Below are 25,102 nucleotides of genomic sequence, written 5' to 3' on the forward strand. Positions count from 1 at the left end.
GAATTGATGAAAACATCAATGATTCCAGCATTAATGAAAACATCAATGATTCCAGCATTAATGAAAGAAATGATTCAATGATGAATTGATGAAAACATCAATGATTCCAGCATTAATGAAAGAAATGATTCAATGATGAATTGATGAAAACATCAATGATTCCAGCATTAATGAAAGAAATGATTCCAGCATTAATGAAAGAAATGATTCCAACATTAATGAAAGAAATGATTCCAGTATTAATAAAAAATAAATAATTTCATCTTTTTTCACCTTTAGAGAGATGAGTGCTCTCTATCCTTTTTTTAATCTTTAAAATCCAATATTTAGAGACCGAACTGTAAATTTCTATGGGCAAATTGCCAGGCGGGAACTTTGTTTTCACCGAGTCACGTGATTTCCTTGCATTTGATGTGGCTGCGGTCGTGGTGGCTGGATGCTCTCTCCAGTAATACATATAAGCTCGAACCGTCATCGCCACATAAGCCTCAGAATCTCTGTCGTCTGCTTCTCTCCAGGTTACCTGTTTTGGACGTTTCCTTGTGTCCTAAAAAAATTACTGAACTGGCAGTTCAAACTACCAGTTCTGTTTGTGAGCTTAAGCTTGCAGGGAACCGAACAAACCAACTTCTTGTCTGTCGTCTGCTCATTGAGAGGTCCTTCGTTTTCGACGTCTCCCTATGCTCAGATAAAATAACCGAACTTTTAGTTTAAATTTCCAGTTCAGTTTATGAGCTTTGTTTATAAGGAACTGAGCGGAATAAAGAATATAGTTTTTTTACTTTAAACTTCATCATCACCACATGAGTCACTTTTAAATTTGAGATTAGATGGCAGCACATTACTATAAAGTGGAGTGAGGAAAAATTCACTTTTTACGATCTTACCTGCCGTCTGCATGTGTGAAGGTCCTTTGTATTGGATGTTTCCTTGGGTTTTAAAAAAATAACTGAACTGGAAGTTTGATCTTTCAGGTCATTTTATAAGCTTTGTTTATGAGGAGCAAAGCTGAATGAAGAATTTTAGTTTTATATACCTGAACTTCGTCATCACCACATAAGGCACTTCTGATTTTGAAAGTACCCAGAATATTTTTAAAAATGAATGTCTTACAGTATTCTAGAGTATTAAATTAATTTTAATTCCCTTAAAATTGTTAGTGCCGTTGCGAATTCGCGGCAAATGCTAAAAGGAAAAAAAAACTGCTATTGGTGGACGGCGTAACGTTTCGAGTCACCCGCTATATACGGGACTCATGACTTCTTAGATACAATATCTATAGGACGTACTGGCCTAGTCGGGAAGACTGGATGCATTTATCGCACCACGTCCTGCAGCAGGGGTCGCTAGGCTGGGATCTTTGTTGGGCCAGATTTTTCACTGGCCCCTCTTTAGGAAAGGGTGCCAACTCCGAGTTGGAAGGTAAAAAAAAATTTGTTGAGCTCAGAAACGTCATCGGGGGGCACCAAAAACAGATCCCGCACGGGCAGAGATTCCTTTCTTTTTCTGCCCCTACCTATTTGTACATCAAGGCCACCTTAAGACCATCGTAGACCCGGGACCACAGCTAGAGGTTTGGTCCCGGCAAGTATTTTGGCACCCTCTTCTAATGTTGAAGCAGAGTTGGAAACAATTCAGAAAAAAAACCATAGTACACTATAACACGGTGTCGGTGTTATTAACTGGGGACGGCTCTTTGGACGTGCGACCTGCGCGGCTGTATGGGACACCGATACCAGGTCGATGTATCGGGAGAAGCGAATTGTGTAAGTTCGTTGGATCGTCCCGTATTTTACGGGACAGGAAAATTTTCCAATATTATTCGGTTCTTACCTATCACACCCACCCCTGGATCCGTTACTGAGCAAAGGCAGACATCTTTAGCTGCTGCGAATGGAGCAGAGGTGAATATCTTCAACTTTGGAGCAGAGGCAGAAATATTCAGCTGGGAAAGACGCTGAGACAGACATCTTAAACTGCGAAATGAGTGGAGGCAGAAATATTTAGCTGGGAAAGACGCTGAGACAGACATCTTAAACTGCGAAATGAGTGGAGGCAGAAATATTCAGCTGGGAAAGACGCTGAGACAGACATCTTAAACTGCGAAATGAGTGGAGGCAGAAATATTCAGCTCTAGAATGAGTGGAGGCAGAAATATTCAGCTCCGAAATGAGTGGAGGCAGAAATATTCAGCTCCGAAATGAACGGAGGCAGAAATATTCAACTCCAAATGGAGCGGAGGTACAGGCATCTTCAGCTGCGAATAAAGCCGAGGCAGAGATCTTCAGCGACGAATAGAGCCTAGGCAGAGATCTTCAGTTGCGAAAAAAAGCCGTGGCGGACATCTTCAGCTTCGAATGGAGTGAAGGCAGGCGGATCCAGGGCGATATGTCGGAGAAGCGACTTACTGTGTAGGTGAATTGGATCATCCGTATTTCACAGGACAGATAAATTTCTCCCATATTATTCGCCTCTTGGGAGAGGCGATCGCCATCCGTCTGGATCCTCACTTGGGCACTGCTCTAAGAGGAGTGCGAAATTCGAGTGGAAAAAGTGAGAAGCATTGTCGACAAAAAAAAAAAAAAAAAACGCGGGCAAGGGACACCAAAAATAGGTTCCGCACAAGTACAGATTTCTTCTCGAGTCACCCACCCCTGTTCTTAACGCATATTGGTGCATCAGGGACCCCCCACCCTCCAGAAGCAAGGCCGCTGTGTCCGATTTTTTTACCGGATATCTTGTCATGCCCCCCCCCCTCCTCTATAGTTTATAATGTGGGAAAATACACAAAAAAATGATAGTTATCGTCCCGTGTCTGCTCCCCTCTTGTTGTGGCCCTCGGGAGCAGGTGGGTCTTGTGACCCGGGTGAAAAATTGGCAAATTGAATGAAACAAGAACTCAAAGAAAGACGCCTACAAAATACAACGTCGAGTGGCTTTGCGCAAGTGTGTATGGCCGCGAACAAAAACAATCCTTTTAACTGAGCATGGTCCATTTCCGACATACTTGCAGCGCTTTGGACGATCATATGCTTGTAAGTGTAGTGCTACGGGCTCGTTATGGCATTACGTCTGCCAATGTCCACTCACATCAGCGTTTCATTTCGGTCAGATATCAGATGACGGCATTCAAAAGAAGAATACTGAGAAGTCCGATGAACTTCTCGCGCATTCAAAATTTGATTCAATTTTTAGACCGTAACCTATATTTGCTGCACGACAAGAAGGGGGGTCTACGGAAGAAGCAGGATGAATTTCAGCCTTCCAGACCAGTAAAGCTGATACCAGGGAGAGTCTACAACTTGCGGCCACGTAGGGGTACTGGAAATTCACGAAACTGATACGTCGTTGAACGGCGAACTTTATTGGAGAAACTATAAACACTTAACATGTTAACGTGGTGAATCAATGCCACCCATAATCTAGCTAGCCAGCCGATGTACCTTCGGGAATGATGAAAACCTCCTAATTGCCCAGGAGAATTAAGACGTAGGATGCTTATGGAACAGGAATGTGTGCCTAGAATGAGCTAAAACATCTGGGTGTCCAAACATTGGCTGACTTGGACCAGGACATGTGACGCAAACATGACATCGATTGTCGTTGTACGGCCTACATGACTAACTTGTGACATCCAACGAACGCAGACGGACCGCCACCAACGGAACTTTGATTATCCAGTCCAGACGTGACAAGGACGCTATAATATCAATTTAGATTTCGATTCTGAGATCATGATTTATCATAATTATTCCGTTAATTTATACTCCTGTAATTGGACTTGTTATTCTGTTATACAAATTTATATAGACATATACATATATAATAAAATTCCGGATGCACCCATCTTTCGGGAACGCTTCGATATCTCCTTGAGATGGGAAGCGGGGTGTGTCCGGTCCTTCAATGTTCAATGTGACCCGGGTGTCGGATCAGAGGGTGTGAGCACCAAAATGCGTCCTTGCCCCGGCTGACTAAGCATCTAATTGCAGTCGTCGCAGTCCTGTCTACTCTTGTGGGAAGGGCTGCAACTGGGGGGGGGGGGGGGTTGGCCAGCGGGTCTAGTGCCCCTGGCACCGGACTAGAGAGGGTACCAAACATTACAAAGGGCGCCAAAATGTGATCTTGCCGGCTGACCAAGCATCGACCCTATTGCGACCCTGCTTGTGGGAAGGAGCTTATGGGGGGTCCACCCAGGGACGTAGCGTGAATTCTCGGGGCCCCGGGCAGACTTTCTTGGGACCTCTTGAAAAGATTTATTATCATGCAAAATAGTGTGGTTTTTTTGTAAGTCCCCCCCCCCATTTGCTCGAGGCGAGGTAGGACCCTGGTTGTCCCAGCCCTTTTACGGGCCAGGGTCCACCCGGGGGGAGGGGCTCAGAATAATAGGATTTGGTGAACCAGAAGGGAGGGGGGGTGGGGACTGAGATATATCACTTTGTTCGGGTGCCAGGACAGTCTTAAGAGCACCATGGGCCCCCGGGCCAAATGATTTTTCTAAGGCCCTACCAGGCAAATTTACATGTATGCTCCTCGAAAATTTCAACACAGGCCCCACGGCCCGTGTCCGGGTGGGTCCATGCGTTAGGACGGCACTGCTGACAGGGCTCCAGCCCTGGGATCTGGGACAAAAGCCATAATTTTTATTTTTTTTTCACGCAATAAATTCATTACAGAAGGGCCCGTGAAAAGTCTGGATTGGAGCCCGCTAAAGATCTTTGCCTATGGGCCCTGCTCCAGAATGTGGAGTGGTATGTGGAATTCACAAAAATAAAAACATTCTGAAACACGTTAGAACTACATTTGAAAATGCAGATTAATTACTACAGCATATTCCGCTTAATGTTCCCGCTTAAAAAGTTTCCTCGCTAAGCACGACTTCTTTTCGTGATCCTAACTTTTACTTACACTTATTGAAATCTCCCGTTCAAAACGTTTTCCCGTCAACAACGTTTTTCATGAGTTTTTGGAAAACGCTATAAGTGATATTCACTGTATATGAGCTCTTCAATGTTATTACTTGTTTAAAACCGTTTCTCGCCACAAAACAAATCCAAGATTGCAATCTCAATCAATATTTGAATATTCAAATTCGAAATTCAAAAAGACGCTCTGGAATAGGTTGTGAGTCGAATATTAACAACACTAGCTGTGCAATCAGCCTAAACCTCAGATATAATTTATCGATGATGGATTAACTAGGATTGTTAATTTCAACACTGATATGTATTATTTAGAGAAATGTTCGATGCATATTCATATTTTATTAGATTTGAAATTTCCCCTTGAAAATGAGTGATTTTTGAAAAATTAAATTATGGCATTTAAAAAAACAAAAGCGATCCATTCGTTTTCAGTCAAGTTTGGAGGGAATCCCATCTTTTTTGGCCAACACAAACATTTCTATTAGTCGTTGCTTCATTCAGAACAATTTTTTCTTTGTTCCTCAGAATCAAAAAGACATTCAAAGCAAGGGATTTATGAAAAATGTCGTGAAGAACCGACGACATTCTAAAAGCCGGGCAATTGAAGAGTTCCAGAAATCGTTCCAAAAAGAGGTAAAAAAAGGGACGCAAAAGTTGGAAATTAATTTGGAATTAGCTGTTTTTAAAAAATTTCAGATTTATCATTAAAAAATGAATTTTATGTTAAAATACAGGGCGTCCATAATTAAAAGGCCCTATTTTAAAGTAGCCTACAGGCGAAACCAGTTATCACAAAATTGTGAAATTTTGTGGACTTCATGAAGTGATGGGAATTTTTCAGGAGGAAAGAAAATTCGCTGCACATGTCGCCACAAGAGGGCATTTTATTAAGAACACACATTAGGCAAACGTTTACAATATTAACAATTGTTAAACACTTTTACTGCAACGAAACATGTTCCACATGATGGCCATCATTTCGCAAGATAGCACGTTCCACAACTGACTGAAGTGTGTGCGGGGAAATGTTCAGCACGTTGCGTGAAATGCTGCCTTTAAGGTCTGGTGAAGTTCTTGGAATGTCACGACTTACCAGACATTTCAAATGTCCCCAAAGCTAATAATCGCATGGATTAAGGTCCGAAGATCGGGGAGGCCATAGATTAGGGAAGTGCCGGCTGATGACACGTTCTTCTGTAAAATGTGTTTTAAGAATATTTTCTTAACACACACACTGCAATGTGTGGAGGAGCTCCGTCTTGCATAAAGATTGTGTCTACAAGGCAGTGACGTGCTTCCAGAGCCGGAACCATTTCGTTCTGTAACAGCAATGCATATCGCTTCTCAGTGATCGAACATGTCACTGGACCTGTAGAACGTTAACTCCTCGTACGTAGAAGTAGGGACCGAGAAATAAATGATGCAGTAAATCCCCACCGTAAGCCGGGTTTTCCTAGGAATAGGTGTTTTGCGCCACGTGAACCGAACAGTATAATTTCGCGTCGGAAGCAACGTGTTACATAATTACGCTACGCGTTTTCCTATCGTGGCGGCAATATTATAGTACATAGCCTTGGCATCAGCTACTCTGTCGTCTGCATGCTCCGATTTGACAGGAAGGGAAAGAAAACAAGAGTGAAAAGAATACTGGCAAAACCAGCGGCGCACGAAGCTTCTGACTCCTCCAGAAGCAGTCGGCCAATCACACCCGACGTAAAGCGCTGTCGTGAGGCGTATTGCGCTCTGTAGGTCATGCTTTTCTTATTGGTGAGTGGACGGCGTGTCACGCTGGGCAAATCACGTTGCGCGCGAAACAGCAAACCTGCTCCTAGGGAAACCCGGCTATACCGTCACGTTTGGTGAATGCAACGGAACCTCTAAGATAGCATGCGGATTTTCTGGTTCCAAAATTCGGCAGTTGTGAGTATTGACTGCACCATCCAAGTGAGAATACGCTTCGTCTGTCCAGAGGATATTCTAAGGCCATTCTGAATCAACCTCAACGCGAGCTAGAAACTGCTGCGAGAACCGGAGTCGAGGGTCATAATGATGTGGAAGCAACTGCTGCACAAGTGAAAGTTTGTACGGATAATATCGGAGGATATTCCGCATGATCTTATGGACAGATGAACGTGGCCTATCCAACGCCTGTGTTGCACGCCTGACACTAGTGATACGACGAGAATTTGAAGCCCTGTCCTCTTCCACCTAAAGCAAAGCCTCCTGTAATGCGTCTATAGAAACTGGTTTTCTTCCTCTTCCAGGACGAACAGCCAACGTCCTGTGGTTTCAAATTTCATTATTATATACTCCGAAGGTTTTTAACATTCATTGGATCTTTTCGATTCTTCTTCCGATATTTCAGTAGAACAGTTACTGCGGAATTGCTGTTTTACTAAACAAATCTGACCGAGAAAGCGCGATCTCGTAAACTTGTCATTGTGAGCAGCAAACACATTGAGAAATCTCCGCGAAGGTTTCTAGGTTTTATAACAGCAGCTGCGTGACATCACATAAATGTACACGTTTACTACAGATATTCAAAGTGAAATGCTCTCTTGCGGAAACGTGCACTAATATATTTTCCCCCGAAACAAACTCCCATTACTTCACGAAGTCCTCTATAAAATTTCACACTTTTCTGATGACTGGTTTCCCCCCGTAGGCTACTTTAAAATAGGGTTTTTTAATTATGGATGTCCTGTATTTTGGTGTGACGTAAGGAAAATAAACCAATATGGATGTGTGTGAAAAGTATGGCTAGGATTTTTGTGACCTAAAAACTAACAGAATATGCTCTGTAAAAAATGCATTTATGCCCTGAAAAAACTAAAAATATGCCTTGAACACCTAGAAACATGATTTTATAAAATAGGCTAATCATATTTCTTCAAAAAAAATGTATGAGAAATGCCAATCATTGTCAAAAAATGATATGCCAAAAGTAAAATTGCCCAAATCTGGGGAAATGAAGGTAGGAGAAGAGAGCTTTGGGGGGGGAATCCTTCTCATTGTCATAATACATAAATATGAAAAATAATGCTCCAAGATATAAAAATGGGCCTTAAATTCTGAAAATCATGAAAAATGCTCTATCACCTAAAAAAAATTCTTTTAATGCATTTTGCATATGTTGCTAAGTCATAGAAATCCTCACCTTTAAGAAATAACCCAGATGAAACACCGCTAAATAATAATCTTAGATACAATACTACTTAGATATAATAATTAGATACATTAAAAAAAACAGCATTCATTTATGTTGGGAGCACATCTTTAATTTGTTATTCCATTCACTCATCTGTGAATCCATTTACATGAAAAAAAAAATTACCCCCTTGTTATTTCACTTTATATTAACCATATTATACGTATTCACATTTATTGTTATAAATTAAAATATGACAAAGATGATTAATACATATACATGGGGAGGAGACAAAAAAACACATTAAGGCTTTTTGAAAAATGAATATCTGTACAGACATAAAATGCTTTGCGCAAACGATAAATGCTCTGAATAAATTGGACAAAAATAACGAGAAAAAAAAAATTCATTCCAAAGTACATTGAGGCCATCACAATATATATAAAAAAAACTTTTTACATGCAATAAACATTGAAAATGACTTTCAGAAAATGCTTGAGAAATCGGAGAATAGTGTTTCAGTGACATTACAATTGACTTGCGATTGCTTCAGTTCATTTGATTTTTTTTTCCAACAGCATGTAAGTGATAGTAAGTGATAGAACGCCATTGAATTGTAATGTGTAAGAAAAGATCGTTAACAAATTCCAGGAATTAGGTTCGAAATATATTTAAGAACGAGGTTACAATTATAAATATTAATAACAAAATCATTGCCAGAAATTCATTCTGCAAGTAAATTAATCCTTAGATCGTCACGAAATTCATTGTACTTAATTTTAGTTGTGGATTTACACATGAGAGCTCCGAATAAAATATAATTCATAGAAGTTTTGTGAAAGCAATTACATAAGCAAGCTGAAATAGCTAAGCGAAATTTGTAATAATATCCTAAAGTTTATACGAACGGAAAACTTAGTAGATATACAATTCCGACAACACAGATGATTCACATATCGCGATTGCATTCTTGGGTAAAGCTTTTTAAAATTTACACCTAGATATCCCTCATAATTTGTGAGTATAAACAATTAAAGTTTTGCTGATCGGAAAACAAAAGCATCTCAACATTTATTGTGTATTTTCTGATACGTATAACGTACAGCATGATTCTGAATATATAAACCAAATTTCCACTGAAGTTTTAAATTATTAGCTATCTAATTCGCTCATTTATACATGTTAAGAACTGCAGGATGTTTATGAAAAATAGCATTCCAAATCAAAGCAAAAAAACCTATCGACTTTGTGAAACATCAAATTCATAACACATGACGAAAAATTACTTCTAAGAGATTTTTTCTAATCATAAATGAATGTGTTTATTTAAATGAACACAAATCTTAGCACAGGCATTCTTATCGAGAATTTGAAAGAAAAAAAAAATTATCTATGCTATATCAAGAGCACTGATCGACTTCATCAAGAATTGTAAAATTCGTGATACATAAACAGTGATTTCAAATAAAAAATGCCACAACGAAGATCACCCGAATACTGGGGGAGGGGACAAAGAAAAAAAGATACAAATTCCCCAGAATTTCAATTACAGTTGCAATTTTATAAAATACAGCTTTGTGTGGGGGAGGGGGAAATGTTTAGCATAATTTTTTAGCTGAATGCAAAATAAACTACGTAATAAAATCAACAAAATAAGAATTTGTGGTCTCTCAAAACTTGAAGACGAAATAAATAAAACAAAATTCATCATAAACAAAAGAAAAACGAGCTTAGATATCATTACATTAAGCCTGACTCCGAATGAAATTCATCCGAAGACTGCAAGCAAAAAACTAATTAATTACCTGCAGATTGATGCGATGTAAAAAAAATATACAGTGCGAAGGAAAATAAAAACTTACAAAGCACAACAACAACCATAACTTATGCATTAAATACAAGATTTGTTTGTCTGATGATACAAAGTCATGAACATGTCTTTCGAAATGTGCAATCACTATATGAAACAACAGAAAAAAACATTACGACAAACAATGAAGAAAAAACGTTTCTATACACTATTTGCAGTTCTCGCATCCCCAAAGAAGTCCTCAATGCGCTTTTGAACGATACTGCTATTGTCTGTTGTATGTGCATTTTCCCTGTTGAAATCAGTACTGTCTCCGAATACAACAGCATCTCCGACATCCATAGGGGTTTCACTCGTTTCTCCAGAACTGCTCTTAAAAACAGCATACTGTGGTTTATCGCTCAGTTCTGAGATATCATTGCTGGCCATGACCGAAGTGTATGTCGAGCCATCTGACAAACCACCACTGGAGAAGCTCGAGCCGGTCTCTGATGCACTGGGCAGAAGTGCGCTCCTGGGCTCGTGACATCGGAGATCAAGCTGTTCGAATGCCAAGGAATCTTCTTCTAGGGTTTCAACTTTAACTGGAACACCTGTACTGCCACCTGATGTTCCTCCGTTATTGCAGTTGGGGCAGATGTAGTCTTCAGTTTCACTCACTTCCGTGACATCTAGTCCCACACACAAAAGATGAAACCATTGTTCGCATCCACCGTCACACTGCACCCAGTTCACTGCTTCACCTGAAATGAATTTGTTTATCAAACAGAGAAGTTTTCAGCATAAATAAGGTGAGGCAAGATGAACAAAAAGATCATGCCATTCAACTTAATTGGAAAAATTCAAAACTGGACGATTCCTATGGAGGGATAACCCCAGCATAGTTTTCACATAGAAACATATCCAAGTATCAATCATACCTTGCGAGTACAAATAATTAAAGCTCCACTGATCAGAAAACGAAAACATGTCAAAACATTTATTGTGCATTTTGCGATATGAAATGTACATGACTCTGAGTATAAAAATCAAAATTTCACTCAAGTTTGAAATTTTAACGATATCTAATCCATTCATTTATACATGTTAAAGTTACAAGCTGTGGGGTGTTTGTGAAAGATAGTGTTCCGTTAAAATTGAAATGTCAAAATTATTGAAATGCTCACCTGTTGGTAGCATGCATTTGCCAGCTGAACACTTGTCATCAGGCTCGGCATCTGAAGCAGAATTGTTTTTTCTCTTCTTATCCACTTTTGCCTTGTTGCCATTGTTGCTGTTACTGCTACTAATTTTCTTCACCTTCTTCTGGGGTGTCTTGTCTGTAGGCCCTGGTTTCGCCTTACTTGGCTTCAAAGCACCTTCCTTTGTTTCTTTTTTTGGAGTCGCACCTCCATCCTTGCTCTTGACCTTCTTAGGTTTGACGTTCTCATTGGGTTCCAAGCCAGAACCTGTGATGAGACCCGATTCGTCAATCTCTAGCTTGATTTTCTTCTTCTTTGGTTTCAGGCCATCTTTCCCGAGAATACCGCCTATTTTCATCTTTCCTTTCAAGGGCTATAAAAGAAATTGCACTTCTTAATTAATAATAAACACATACTTAAAAATGGCCATAAGGGCAAGAATTGATATTTTGCCTAAAACTAGGAACTACAAAGATAAAAAACAAATAATGCTTTTTCTTACACCTAGGACAGTAACCCCTTGCTATAATTCACATGCTAACAGGCAAAGAAAAAGTGATATATAATTGATTGATTGATAAGAGATACGTAAATTTTGCAAAAGATAATTTTTGAAATAAGAAATTTTACATTTATTTGCAAGCAAAAACAAAAAGTCAAATCAGAAGCTTTGCATTTGTTTGCTGGAAAAGACATTTTGTTTTTGAGTATAATTATAGCTGTAATTATGTCTTAAATTATAAAAGTACCAACACGTTTTTTTGTTTTTTTTACATTTGAAGTCTACTACCACTACTTAACCATATATGCAACTCAAGGTTACACAAAACTTGAGTGAATGGATATATGTTCATTCCAAATTAATTAGTTCCATAATTTTCTTACAGAACTCAGAAGCGAAAGTCAACCGAACTCATTTTTTATGAGCAAGAACTTCATTTTAGAAACTGAGGGAAGGTTGCCTGAACCAGGCACACATTTCGCTAAACAATTGCATTCAACAGGGTGCTCTAGTTTATACAAGATAATACTGACCTTTAAGCACATACTAGGATGCAAGGAGCAAGTACTGAGCAAAAGTATGACAATTTTTGATTTTTTTTAATTCAGTGAGATTTTGTGGAACAGTAAAAAAATCACAATTTTCACATTAATATTTGCAAAAATCACATTTTATTTATAACATCTATTTCACAAAATTTGCATAAATTTCGTAAATACAAAATTTATGTATCCCCAATAATTATATAACTGATAACTTTATCAAAATTATGTTAAATTTTTAACAGTGGCTCTAATAAAAAGCACAAAATATCAAAATGTGTTTTTAGTTGAATATTCCGTTTTCCATGCTAATTTTTACTAGCATTTACAAGAATGGGTCTTTTTTTTTTCTGACTCCTTGGTAAATTTTTCTCATATATATATATATATATATATATATATATATATATATATATATTTTTTTATTTTGTACTTTTATATGATAACAATAAATTTGATTTGAAAAAAAAATGAGATGCATTGTTAAAAGCTATTATAATAATAGAGAAGCTGCTGTGTATGATGGAGATGAAACAACTTACAATTACATCAGTACCCCCACCCAGCTTTTTGCTGTAGTTTGGCTTCCAACATAATCATGTTCTCTAATCATCATCTATAATTATAATCTCTCCTAGTGCTTTACAACTGTACATGGGACTATCCCTTTGCGAGGGCTGTCTATTGCCCAAGAATGTGAAAATCTTGACCACCATGAATTCCCCCAACAAAGCATATGTAAAAAAATTTCAATACCTTCATTTATTATCATTGGCAATGATACATGGAATTCCACAGAAAGGCTTTGTTAGGCGGTCATGAGGCAATGTGTAGTCAATGCATTTTGATCTATTTTTTACGACCCCTAATATCTTGTGGACAAGTGCGCCAATGACCCAACATCCTGCAACTGGACCACACAGATTGGGAGTTTTAGTGGGCTCTTCTGCCAGGATTTTTTATGGACCTGAATCAGGGCTGGACAAATTCATTGTTCAACATGCCCACGACATGTGGAAATTTTTACTGGACATGTATTTTTTTGAACCATAGGCCTGATTTTATAATTTCTTTATATAAAATATTTATTCAAGCATATAAACTTTGCAGATTTTTTCAGCCCTGACCTGAATGTAGGAGCCATTGGTGCAACAGCACCCTTTGCATCTGCTCGTCTCTGGTCCTGTACCATAAATCAGCTATGATTCTATGAATGAAGTCTTTAGATGTCAATAGCATGGAAAATATAATTGGTGGTTTGACTGATTTTGTTTGACCATATTGCTTTAAGGATCAGCATTTCTTTAAAAAAATTTAGAAATCAATCATCCAGCCCTTCTCTTTGCCCGATCTCCATTCAAACAGTGCATAGGAAAAACTTATTGGCAGGAAGTTTTAAATAAATTGGAATTCCGTACCGTACAGTTTGAAAACTCTTGCTATATCCCTTTCCGGTACCATGTACCCACAGTGGGGCTTACCTGTTTGCATTGTTTTCTATGCATTTTGGAAAAAATGTCACTCCCTCAAGGGGATATGCAGTAAAGAAAAAATTAAAAACACTCTACACATTTTCTGACAAAATTACAGCAAGACCTTTGTATAATCATTTTTGACATTAGTCACTTCTTATACATCTCTGCCAGCATAATTGGTGAATTGAAATTACTCATCAAGTCTCTCCGCTTATGAAGTCATTCTTGTCAGATCTCCAGGGGGTAACATACTGAGGTCTGACTAAGTCAAAATGAAATTCAAGGATGAGAAAAAAAAAAGCATACAATTTGAAAAGCAAGTGTTTACCTTTGTTTTTGGAGATTTGCTGTTCTCCTCAGGTTTTCGCTTCTTTTTCTTCTCTGTTTTAATTTGAGGAAGTAATTCCGGCTCCTGTAGGAATGCAACGAAAGCAATTCTTGATTAAAAACAATTGATATTATAAAAACAATACTGAATCAATTAAAAAAAGGTAAAATCTAAGGTAATTGTTTGAATAATTACATCAACACATCTTATAGGAAAAATACTGAAATAGTATTTTTTATTTAAGATGTGTTGATGTTCTGAAGATGACAAGAAATGATGCTCTGACATTACACTCAATAAAGATATACTCACCTCGAAATCAGGGAAAGGTGCTGATGATGAGAACATATCTTGGCCCAGCTTCTTCGCCTGCAATACATTCCATATGGCTTGAGTCTCATCCAACTGAATTTCCAATAGGTCCCCTTCCATCATCAACTGCTCTAACATGACGACAGCTGTATCCGAAATTTGTATGGATGTTGGCTCCATCTGTCGAGTTGTTAGAGGTGACTTGCGTGGGTGCTTCCTAGTGGTAGCTGGAGGGTTTGTTGGGGGAGGCGCTGAGAAACAAAGAAAAAAGTTTCATTTCCTTTTCAAAATATCACTTTCTCGTTTAATGTGAGACAATGGGGGCATTGCTATTCACATTCTCAAGTGGATAGAATAAAAGAGTGTAGGGGGATGGGGTCGCGACATCAGTACAACTCGTATCTGTTGTCCAGATGCTTCACAGAATGGCCATCCACTGGCTGGTCATTTTGCAAAGTGGTGTGCTGGAATTCTGGGCAATGTGTGAATAGGCCAGCCAAAACACTGTGTAGTGTTTCTAGACTTCAGAATTTGGCTGTAACATATACAAACATACTAGATTAGTTTGCCCTCCCCCCATGATCCCTGCCTCTATCTTTTGCTGACACCTGAATTTACATACCTGTTGAGTTTTTGGACACTGAGGAATAAGCATGCTCCACGCTGTAACTCAAAGGTATGTCCCCATTTTCTAATCCAACATCTATCGATTTGTTCCCATCTGCAGGTCTTTGAGACAGATTGCGTTTCAATTCTCTCTCCCCCAGAGATGATGGATCACTCTGAAAAGTAACACAGAACATGAAAACAATTTTACACAGAAAATATATTTTACAAATTATAATAAAAAAATTAAAAATTTTCAACAGTCAAATTTTGTTATCGTGACACTTATCTTAATTTATCTCCTATCTTAAATTAATCTGCTCCCAACTTATATTCCATCAAGATATGATCATATCTCAATCATATACGTATATGGTAATATATGATTTTAGTGGAGTTGTTGAAAGCAATTCCTGGATCTACAAAACATTTCTTGTTTAACCAACTATAATCTCATTCGATGATGGAAAAAGAATTCCAGTTCTTCGAAACATAGTAAATTGAGTAAAATTATGCTAAGTTAGATATAAAGAAATATATGATTACAGTGGTGACTTCTTGTACAGCTGCAACAGAAGGTATAGTCTCATCAGAACATCTAGGTGTGTCTGCTCTGTCCGCATCTGTTGTAGAGTCTGGACTATCACTTTGTCCTGTGTGAAAAAAAAACAAATATATACAGTTAACCTTCTGATTATGATTAACTCTATTTAAGAATGTTTTTCAAAAAGAGCAAAAATATTAAATAATTTTTGATTCAGTTAACAAGCAATGTCTCCTAAAACAAGCAAAAATTCAAAAACATTTTCACAGATTTTGACTTGATAAACTATATTTCTCTCATAATATGAGTAGTATATATAGAAGACTCTCAGATAAGTAATAGTTTACAAAAGATTTTGTAAATTCACCTAGTCTGTTGAGCATCACATGATTACAAATAAAAAGCTGACGATTCGCTTTCCTCTCATAGCAAGCAAGGCTGTCTCAATAAGTTAACAAGGGGCCAGACAAGTCAAGCACTTTTTGGGGCTTTTTTTCTTAGGGCTCCTTTACACGCACAATGTTTCCCTTGTGCCTGGAGTGGGAGAGCCTTGCGAAAAAAAATTGGACAAGGTTAGCATTCAATGAGTGTTGTTAAAAAAAGAGACATTCGCGCACACCCCTTTCTGTGCAAAAGAAGCCACTGTTCAGAAGCTTCTGTGTAAAGGGGAGCGCATGGTGAAATTAGGATTCTTTTGTATGGTGTTTTGGAAAGCACAAAACTCCATGTTTCTTGCCAAAGTTTTTTTCCTGTTGGCAGATAAAATTCAACTGGCATTTACTCAAAAAAAAACAGATTTCAGTAGCTTATTACTACAGGAATTATTCATTTTGAAAGCTATATATATAATTCCAATAATTATATCAATTGGAATTACTATTGTAAATATATGGTAACTGTATTTGCTAAATTTAATCAGCTATTCTTGAAATTAGAATTTTACGAAAGAAAAATACAATGCCATTCAAATGCAATTATCTTGTTTTTCTTTCATCAATTATTGACACGGTATGTAGTGATGTTTGTTTTTTATACTACCAATCAGAAAAATAGATAAAAACATTTTATTTATTTATTTATTTATATATATATATATATATATATATATATATATATATATATATATATATATATATATATATATATATATATATATATATATATATATATATATATATATATATATATATATATATATATATATATATATATATATATATATATATATATATATATATATATATATATATATATATATATATATATATATAAAAGGATAAAAATGCAAGAGAAATGAAGATAAAAAATGAGGTAGTGAAAAGTACCTTTTCTTAAAATAATTCTTTTTTTGTGTGTATATATATATATATATATATATATATATATATATATATATAATAATAATAATCATTATATTTTTCAAACTATGGTGTTAATTTGTAGGGCTTTATTTTAGACGTTTTCAAAAATTTATTTCTTGATACATCAGTTGTATTTATTTCATCAAACAATCATTTCAATCTATAAAATAAATGTTGGTGAGTATGAGCAGTTATAATACAAAATAAAAAAAGAATTGAAACTTCATGCTGTTTTGCATTATAAGCGCAATAAAATTACAAGCGCAAACAATAATACCTGTCTAGTTGAATATCATTCATGTGATATTGGATGATTTTGAATGAAATCAGCAAAAAGGCGATAATCTTATAATGCAAAATACCCCTTATACTTTGTATTTTGAACATCGCTTAACCGTGGACATCTTTTGTGATCTTATCATAGAAAAGGACAGCACATTGTACACTGAACACCTGCTGTAAATTGAATATTTTGTAAAATTACGGATATATAGAGATTTGGCTGGATTTAATCAATGGCGTGTTTTTTTATTTTATTTAACAGCATCATTGCTAACCTTCAGACATTCAGATAATGGAAGTTCTCTTTTCACAACCCTTCTCAATCACTTTTAAAGCTTTTTCTCCCCTAGTGCATCAGAGTCAAATTTATACTGTCAAAATTAAATACAATTTTCTAAACCTTTTTTTAGCTGCAACTTAAAAAACACAATTAACTTTGTGACCTATGGATCAATTTAGAGTTCAAAAATATGCTTATTAAATATTTATAAGTAATAAAACATTTGGGTTCTAAAATGTCTAATCAGAGAATGGCATTTTATCAGATGAGTGAACAGGGATGGAAACCACAGCCTCTCAAATCAAAAGGGGGGACAAATTATTGGATTTCATTTATTCTAAAAAAATTATTTCTCCAATTCTGAATTTTTATTAATTCTGGAATAATTTCTTTCATCAATTCTCACATTATTTTGCATTAATTATGGATTTATGTACAAATTTCTATCATTATTGTCAAATTCTGAAACTATTCTTTCTTTAAAATATTTATTTTCCATAAAAAAGAAAATTTATAGGTCAAGAGCTCCTATACTCTGTTCGCTGTAACTTGGGTCCTGATGTAAATAAACCGCTGTACCAATTTTTGATATCACTCCACATCCTTTATCTCTATTGGTTGTAATTTTAAACGCCCCTTCATTACGTGTTCCGAACACGCGCGTTTTTTCCTCAAACGCAAGATTGTAAATTCGTTATGAGAAGAATTTTCCTGGAAATTTTTTTTTCACTGTTCTCCAAATTTTGTTGAAATAAAAACTGTTGATAACACTAATTAAAATAGAAAGAGATATATACTCTCAAAAAAAAATATTGATAAGGTATTCTGTCGTTATCATGGCACACTCCTCAAGAGTTGGGATGACAGGGCTCCAGCCTGGACATTGCCTGCGACAATTCTTGTCATTTTAGAGTAGAAGCAGATGAAGTGGTGAAGATACGAGTTACCAAATAGATGCGAGTGTGGTGGAGAAATAGCAATATGAGAAAAACCATATACTCATCCGAAAGTTGATCTGCCAGAATTTAAGCCTTTATGCTAAAAGTTTTCTATATAGAAAGGCTGTTGAAAGGTTGGTCTGAGGGCCAGCCAAAGATCACAGCCTTGAGGGGGGGGGGGGGGTCTTGCGGCAGGATGTGGGGCCATGGTCGTTACAAAAGTTTGTTCGAGTTGTTTATTATTTTACGGCAGATAGTGAGATAAAAAATCCTCATTTTTTTCTTATTACTTTTTTTTCTTCAAAATTTTACAATTTTATTTCTGAGCTAATTTACGCGGTATGATTTTCCTGGGCCAGATATGCTACCAATTATAACGTGAAACAAATTGCAAACAACTTACCGTTGTGTTGCTACTTTTTATTTTTCTTGCGGGTCTGTATAATTAAATATTGCATAATAATCCGAGGGCGGAAGAAGTTCCAATTTGATGAGAGAGTCATCCACATTTCGTGTCTTTACTTCATTCAATTTGTTGTTGATATCCTGTATTGTGTCAAGACAATTTCAGTTTTTTATCCGTGGGTAGGTTGCGAGCCATGACCCCAACATCCAGCAGCAGAAGCCCCTGGACTGGGATCTTTAATGGGCCCTCAGGCCAGGCTTTCTCACCGGATCTACAGTGTCTGTCATAATGAGGCTAACTGAATCAAAAATGAGCATTACTCTTTCGAACCAGAGTTTCAAAACGTTACCTTCATGTCTACGTGATAATCCTCAGACTTTTCCGGCTCGCCGCCTTCCACGAGACCAATATTACTTCCTCCCAACAAACTGCTCAAGCAGAAGTGAGAATTCTTTTGAAATGCGTATATTCACCACGAACGATAAGTGACCTCCCCCCCCCCCCGGTTCAGTGTACGTCAAAGCGTGTGGGGTGAGAAAAAAATCTTGTTGACAGAAACTTTGTTTATAGGAGTCCAGAGCAGCTGCAAGAAATACATTTTCAAATGGCTCTGCCAAACAAGATAAGACACGCATATTTTATTTATGTCATCAAACGATAAAGAAGAAAACTCTTTTTTCTTGCAAGACCTCATGAAGAAGCGTATACAAGTGTATATCAAATCTGTTTGCGAATAGGAATAATAATAAAATGAAACTTCCGTTTAAAAAGGGGATGGTGATGTTTGAGTGAGAAAGGCATATCCTGTCAACACCCACCCCGAAGACATAGCAGCAAAACCCCTTTGTGACCGATCTTTAAAAAATATTTTTTCCTGTCTTCCAGATAACTTTGAAATAATATGGAATAAATATTTTAAAAAAATAAAAATTATGAGGTATTTTATGGTATGAGGGTCAAACGATAAAGGACTATATTTCTGGCGGTGTTGCACAGTAAGAAAAGGTGAAATGTTCTTCAATCAATCATTTTGGGAATCGCACACATGCTTTTATTTACATCAGGACCCAAGTTAGAACGAACAGAGTTTAGTTGAAATATTTAAAAATTTTCCACATCCTGAGAGTAAACAAAAAGTTGAAGTTGCCAAAAAAAATCAGACATCTATAAATCTGATAATGTCAGTAGATAAAGGAATCAAATACAAGTTTGAAAATTAATTATTACAATAACCTAATAAACATAATTATGGTATTTGGAATTAATTAATCATTTCTTCAAAAAAAAAAAGTTCATTGGAAAAAGAAGAAAAAAATGTCAGCAATATTATCTCTGAAAAAATTAATTATATTGTATAAATGTTTTTTTTAGAGTGATAATGAAAGACGAGGCGGCACTGGAAATGAGGAATTCTTCCCGTTTTTGCTTGTATGGCGGATTTGCATTTAGACTGAAGATTTCAAGTTCGTGATTGAACGCTGGAATGAGTACTCTGTGGCACAGTGGTCATAGGAAAAAAATGTATACCAACTTCTAACTAGCAATGTGCATTATTGAATGCCGGAATGACCAGTTCAAGCATGCACTCCTAACCTCAAACTTTCTTCACTTTTACATATACTCTTGAGGGCGGTTCTGAAGTTGTTTACAACTATTGCACGTGAAGAAGCATACGGGTAAAAGAGCCTTTATTTTAATGAAAGACCAAAATTGAAAAATATATATGTGTACAAACAAAATCCTTCAATAATTTAAGGGCTATTGTTTGACTTGAGACCCATTTGTTAATACAGTCGAATCCTGTTATAACGAACGCCAAGATACCGGAGGAATCACTTCGTTATAACGAAATTTCGTTATAAAGGAATTCCAGGTTACCTAGCATTGTTCCTATGTAAAATTATTTGGGGAATTAGAAAAGTGTTCATTAAAACGAGATTTTCGCTACAACAGTATTCAACTGTACAACACTGACTGTGACTGGCATTCATAGCACAAGCCCATGAAAGACAGCCAGCCTTCTGTTATGTTGTTAATGCAAGAGGGATTTGAAAATCAACCCCCCCCCCCCTGCTCTTTTGTATAACTTCAAAAATACTTGAGCGATCAACATAAAATACATCAATGTGCATTTTTCCTTTAAAAAGGATCGTGGCTGGCCTGAGGAAGGCAGTCATAGAATGAATAATATGAGAGTTCAACACAATTTTCTTTGAGAGAAGATTGCTTTGATATACAAGTGTTTAAGATTATGATTTATGAACATGTTTAAGATTATGAGTATGGTTTGTGAACATATTGAGTTTCATAAGCAAAGTTCTGTGATTCTTTTTTTAGTGAAGAATTATAAAATAATTCCTCCTCCATAATACAGTGTTACTAGAATGTTCACATACTTCTGTTTTTCGATTCATCCCTCTGGAACAAACTACTATTTTTCGATTGTAATCCACCAAAAGCACTCTGGGCTACACTTTGCAGATGGGGTTGCAACTCGGGATTGCTTGCAGCCTTCATGAGTTCTTTGTTGATTATTCTTTCTGTTTTCTCTCTAGCTGCCTGCTCAATCATTTTCTGTGAGATCGAAGACACTTTCTGAACAGCAGCTGCCACTTCATCGATGGCTAGTGCCTGCCTAGCTCTGTCCTGTGAGAAAAATTTAGAAATAAAATAATAAAAATTCAACTGATAGAAAATAAATGGCTTGAAAGATATTTTATGAACTTCAAATCAGGGGGGGGGGGGGGAAATGAATAGGCACAAATATACATTACAGAACATAAATTATCTAATGTGATATGCTTAAAGAAAAATTATGTGAAGAATATTGAAATAATTATGTACATGAACTTACTGTGCACCAAACATTTTGAAAGGTAGAAAATACTTTATCTACCTACCACACAGCCAAGTTTTTTATTTTACTTACCTGCCATGACATTCCTCGTTCAGTCAAACACTGTAAAGCTTCTCCTTCGGGAAGTCTAACAGGAAGTTTCTGTAAAGCCACCAACAATGAAAGGATGGTTTCAAGTCTAGGACGGCGAGAACGATGACAATGTGGACATAGGAATTTCATTTCTCTAGCTAATTGGGCAAGAGCTGCAGGTGACATGCCTGCTTGCTGTTGCTTCTTCAAGTTGCTGGACTTTGGAAGTGGTATGCAATTTACTATAAAAATTTATAGGCAAAATGCAAATTAAACAGTTTTTAAATTTTATATCAATGTAATTACTAGAGAAAATATTCTTAATACTTCAGTTAAATATTATGAAATCATACCCTTACAATCAATAAAATAAACCAACAAAATACAACTACAACAAAATACAACTACAACAACACCACATACACTAGTTATTCATATTCCAAAAAAAAAACCATTATACTATACTCACTGTGAAACCACTCTTTGCACAGCTCACATTGTAGCATGCTGTTTGTTAGCGATTTACGACACACGCAATAAGTTGAATCAGGTGATTCGTCTATACGCTTCAGCAGATTCTTTGCCCTTAACTGTTTCATGGACTCCAGTTCTTGTGCTTCAAGTACCTTGAAGGCAGCAACCTATAAAATTCATAAACAGGAGAATTACATTCATTCAAAAAGTAAAGTAACAGGGGATGCAACTATCTTATTAAAAAAGTCAACATATTGTTGATGATTGATAAACACATTAAGCCCTGAGCCATTTGTGATATTTTTGCTACCATCACAATTTTGTTTTCATGTTAAATTTCTTGTTGTCATCACCATTGACCCATCCTGAATAGAAATTTTATTATCAGTGATATGATGCCGACATATGCTTAACACTGTGTTTCACATAAAACTTTTAAAGAGCAAGCTGTACCTCCACAAATAATTATTTTCCTGAAAGCATGACTAAAACAAAACCAAAATTTAAGCATACCACAACTGCCGGGTCTTTTGCTTCTTCAAACTTCACATCAACGCTAGATGTTTCATCATAAATAAAATTTTCTTCTTGGTCTTTAGCTCTTTTCTTTTTAGTTTTAGAAACAGGAGTATGACCAATGTCTTTTCTGGGCGACAAAACCTACAAAAAAAGCATACTATTTTATATTCAGAAGAGACAAAAAAAAAATCCAAAATTCAGTTTACGGACAAAATTTAATTTCCATATCACTGTTTCCAAGCATTTCATAAACAAATATTTCATAGAAAATGCTATGATGAATGATTGCAATCTATCAAAAAAATACATAGTTGAAATACAATTTAATAAGTAGAACTCAAATGTTATTGCGATAACACTCAGTCAATTTCTTGGAGATCACACAAAACAAAAAAAAATCAGAATAGAAGTCAACCCAGTGTGTCACAAGCCTCCAAATATTTTTTAAGTCCCACTGCAGATAGGCAGAGAAATACAGCACCATAAAAAAAGTAAAGGGGTGAAGGAACCCTTTACTTTTTTTATGGTCACCAGTAAAAAAAGTGTGAAAACTCTATTTTTTCCATTCATTCCACATAAATTTTCAAATTATACAGAAAGTTTAAAAATTCTTGAGAAATCCAACAATACTCAAAGCATGTATTACATATTATAAAATATGAAATCAAATTTCATATTTTTATCAAATTTCAACTACCAACAAACTTACCTCCAACAAATTAAAAGCAGAGTTCTTTTTCAGAAACGTCCTGGCTGTCTTTTCCCTCCATGCTTTAGCTGCTTCAACCTGGCTTTCAATGTGAGGTAACTGTTCTAAATGGGCTGGTATTGGACGACCTTTTGCTAGCAGGTATTCTAAAACATCCAAGTATGGATTGTGCATGCCATTCTGGAAAATATATAAAACAATTTGAATTTATTGAATGAAAAATTCATGGGCTTTATATTTATAAACCTAAATAAGTAGCAATTTAATAACTAAGATATCAAAGATCATGAAAAACATTAGCATGGGAGGATAAACTGTTTTATTGGGAATTTTATTGTGCCTATACCACAAATCATTTACTACTACATTTTCCTAGTACATAATCTATGCACGTATAAAAAAATTTACATGAATTCTTATTGAAAAAATTTAAATATATATTTTCCAATTACTATACAGATCATAGGCAGAAATAGTCTTGGGGGCTAGGTCATTATTGCTGGGGGCACACGATAATGATGTCAATTCATATATATACATATACAATAGATGAAGAGACTACCTTAGATGCAGGGGATCTCTGCCAATGATAAATTTTTAAATCAAACTCTGAAATTGAATGCAAACAATGGTCCATGTTTTACGAAAATTTAATCTAAATCAATGAGAGTGATTATAAAAATTATTTTTCTTTAATGACTTTTAAAGTTCTAGTAGAAGCAAGCCTTACTTGAATAAACTCTACTTTTAATGACCATTCTTTTCCTTTCTTGACTGCATCTTTAAGCAGCATTATATTAGGTAAATAAACAGGAGTATTTCCAGCTTCTTGAACTATACTTTCCAGAACAGCAAGTGAATGTTTTGGCCTGAACAGTGAAATAAGTAGTATATTTACACAAAATGCAAAGTAATACACGAAATGCAATAAATTAATACACGTAAATGTATTTGTTTATGAAAAATAAGTAATATTTTTTCCAAATAGAAAAAAAGAATCGTGAATGCAACACAGAAAAAATAAAATACCATATGATTGTAACTGCTCTAAATATATCAAAAGTTTTTCCGAAAGGCTTCGCTCTTAGAATGCTGCAACAAATATGCTCACTATTTTTCATCTGGTCAACAGTATTGGGCACTAACCTTGCTTGAAGACAGAACTTGGCCTTTTCCTCCCACTTTTCGCCAAGAGTCAACAATTCTTGAAGTTCTGCCATTGCTTTCTCCACGATTTGATGAGGAGGAAGATTTACACCCTTTTCTATCAGGCCTCTTAACATGTCAAGTGAGAGAGAGTCAGGTTCATTCAAAGCACTTTTCACCTCTTCTAACCAGCGAGTCTGCAACAGTTTCTAAAAGCAAAATATATTTTTGAAAACCTCTAATCTTGCATGGAAGAAAAGATTTAAAAAAAAAGAAAAAGTAAAAGATTCACATTTTTTCTTAGTCATACAGTTTAGCTATCACAAATGCCATACACAGTAGCCCATTGCTGTAATCAGGGTTCCCCACTGACATTTTATCAACTGTAGCAATTTAGCTAATCAGGTGGGAAAAGTTGTACCCAAATGAGAGAGAACCTTAGCCAAATTAACGTATTATAAAATGTTAATTCCAAAACCGTCAAATGGCTGATTTAACCATCAAGAGGGAGAATGAACCTTCACAATTTTAATTCAAATTTATTTGCCAAATGAAATATTTTACAGCAATTTGGTGCAACGGTGATCGGTAGCACAACCCTGATTGTAATATGCATACAGATATTCTACTCCTTTTATTAAAATATAAACGCTGTTAAAAAGTTAACACTGAAACCTAGACGAAG

At 36.1% G+C, this 25,102-nt stretch overlaps 1 protein-coding gene across 2 annotated transcripts in view; it reads right to left on the reverse strand.

The window, feature by feature from the left end:
- Window positions 1-8,181: 8,181 nt before the first annotated feature.
- Window positions 8,182-25,102, reverse strand: part of LOC149084453 (lysine-specific demethylase 5A-like) — a 47,549-nt gene continuing 30,628 nt past the window's right edge. For both annotated transcript variants that reach the window (XM_089234854.1, XM_089234853.1), the window contains 13 exons: window positions 24,418-24,626; window positions 24,002-24,140; window positions 23,272-23,451; window positions 22,557-22,703; window positions 22,039-22,210; window positions 21,570-21,811; window positions 21,037-21,286; window positions 15,376-15,482; window positions 14,846-15,005; window positions 14,224-14,474; window positions 13,912-13,995; window positions 11,050-11,437; window positions 8,182-10,626 (listed from right to left, as the gene is read on the reverse strand). In XM_089234854.1, the coding sequence (XP_089090980.1) occupies window positions 10,085-10,626; window positions 11,050-11,437; window positions 13,912-13,995; window positions 14,224-14,474; window positions 14,846-15,005; window positions 15,376-15,482; window positions 21,037-21,286; window positions 21,570-21,811; window positions 22,039-22,210; window positions 22,557-22,703; window positions 23,272-23,451; window positions 24,002-24,140; window positions 24,418-24,626 (2,871 nt within the window). In that variant the 3' untranslated portion in view covers window positions 8,182-10,084. The remainder of the gene's footprint in view (window positions 10,627-11,049; window positions 11,438-13,911; window positions 13,996-14,223; window positions 14,475-14,845; window positions 15,006-15,375; window positions 15,483-21,036; window positions 21,287-21,569; window positions 21,812-22,038; window positions 22,211-22,556; window positions 22,704-23,271; window positions 23,452-24,001; window positions 24,141-24,417; window positions 24,627-25,102) is intronic.

This window comes from Pholcus phalangioides, unplaced genomic scaffold (genome assembly GCF_987345545.1).
Source record: "Pholcus phalangioides strain wild (caught in Gottingen) unplaced genomic scaffold, Ppha-v1.0 ptg000008l_1, whole genome shotgun sequence".
Classification (NCBI taxonomy): domain Eukaryota; kingdom Metazoa; phylum Arthropoda; class Arachnida; order Araneae; family Pholcidae; genus Pholcus; species Pholcus phalangioides.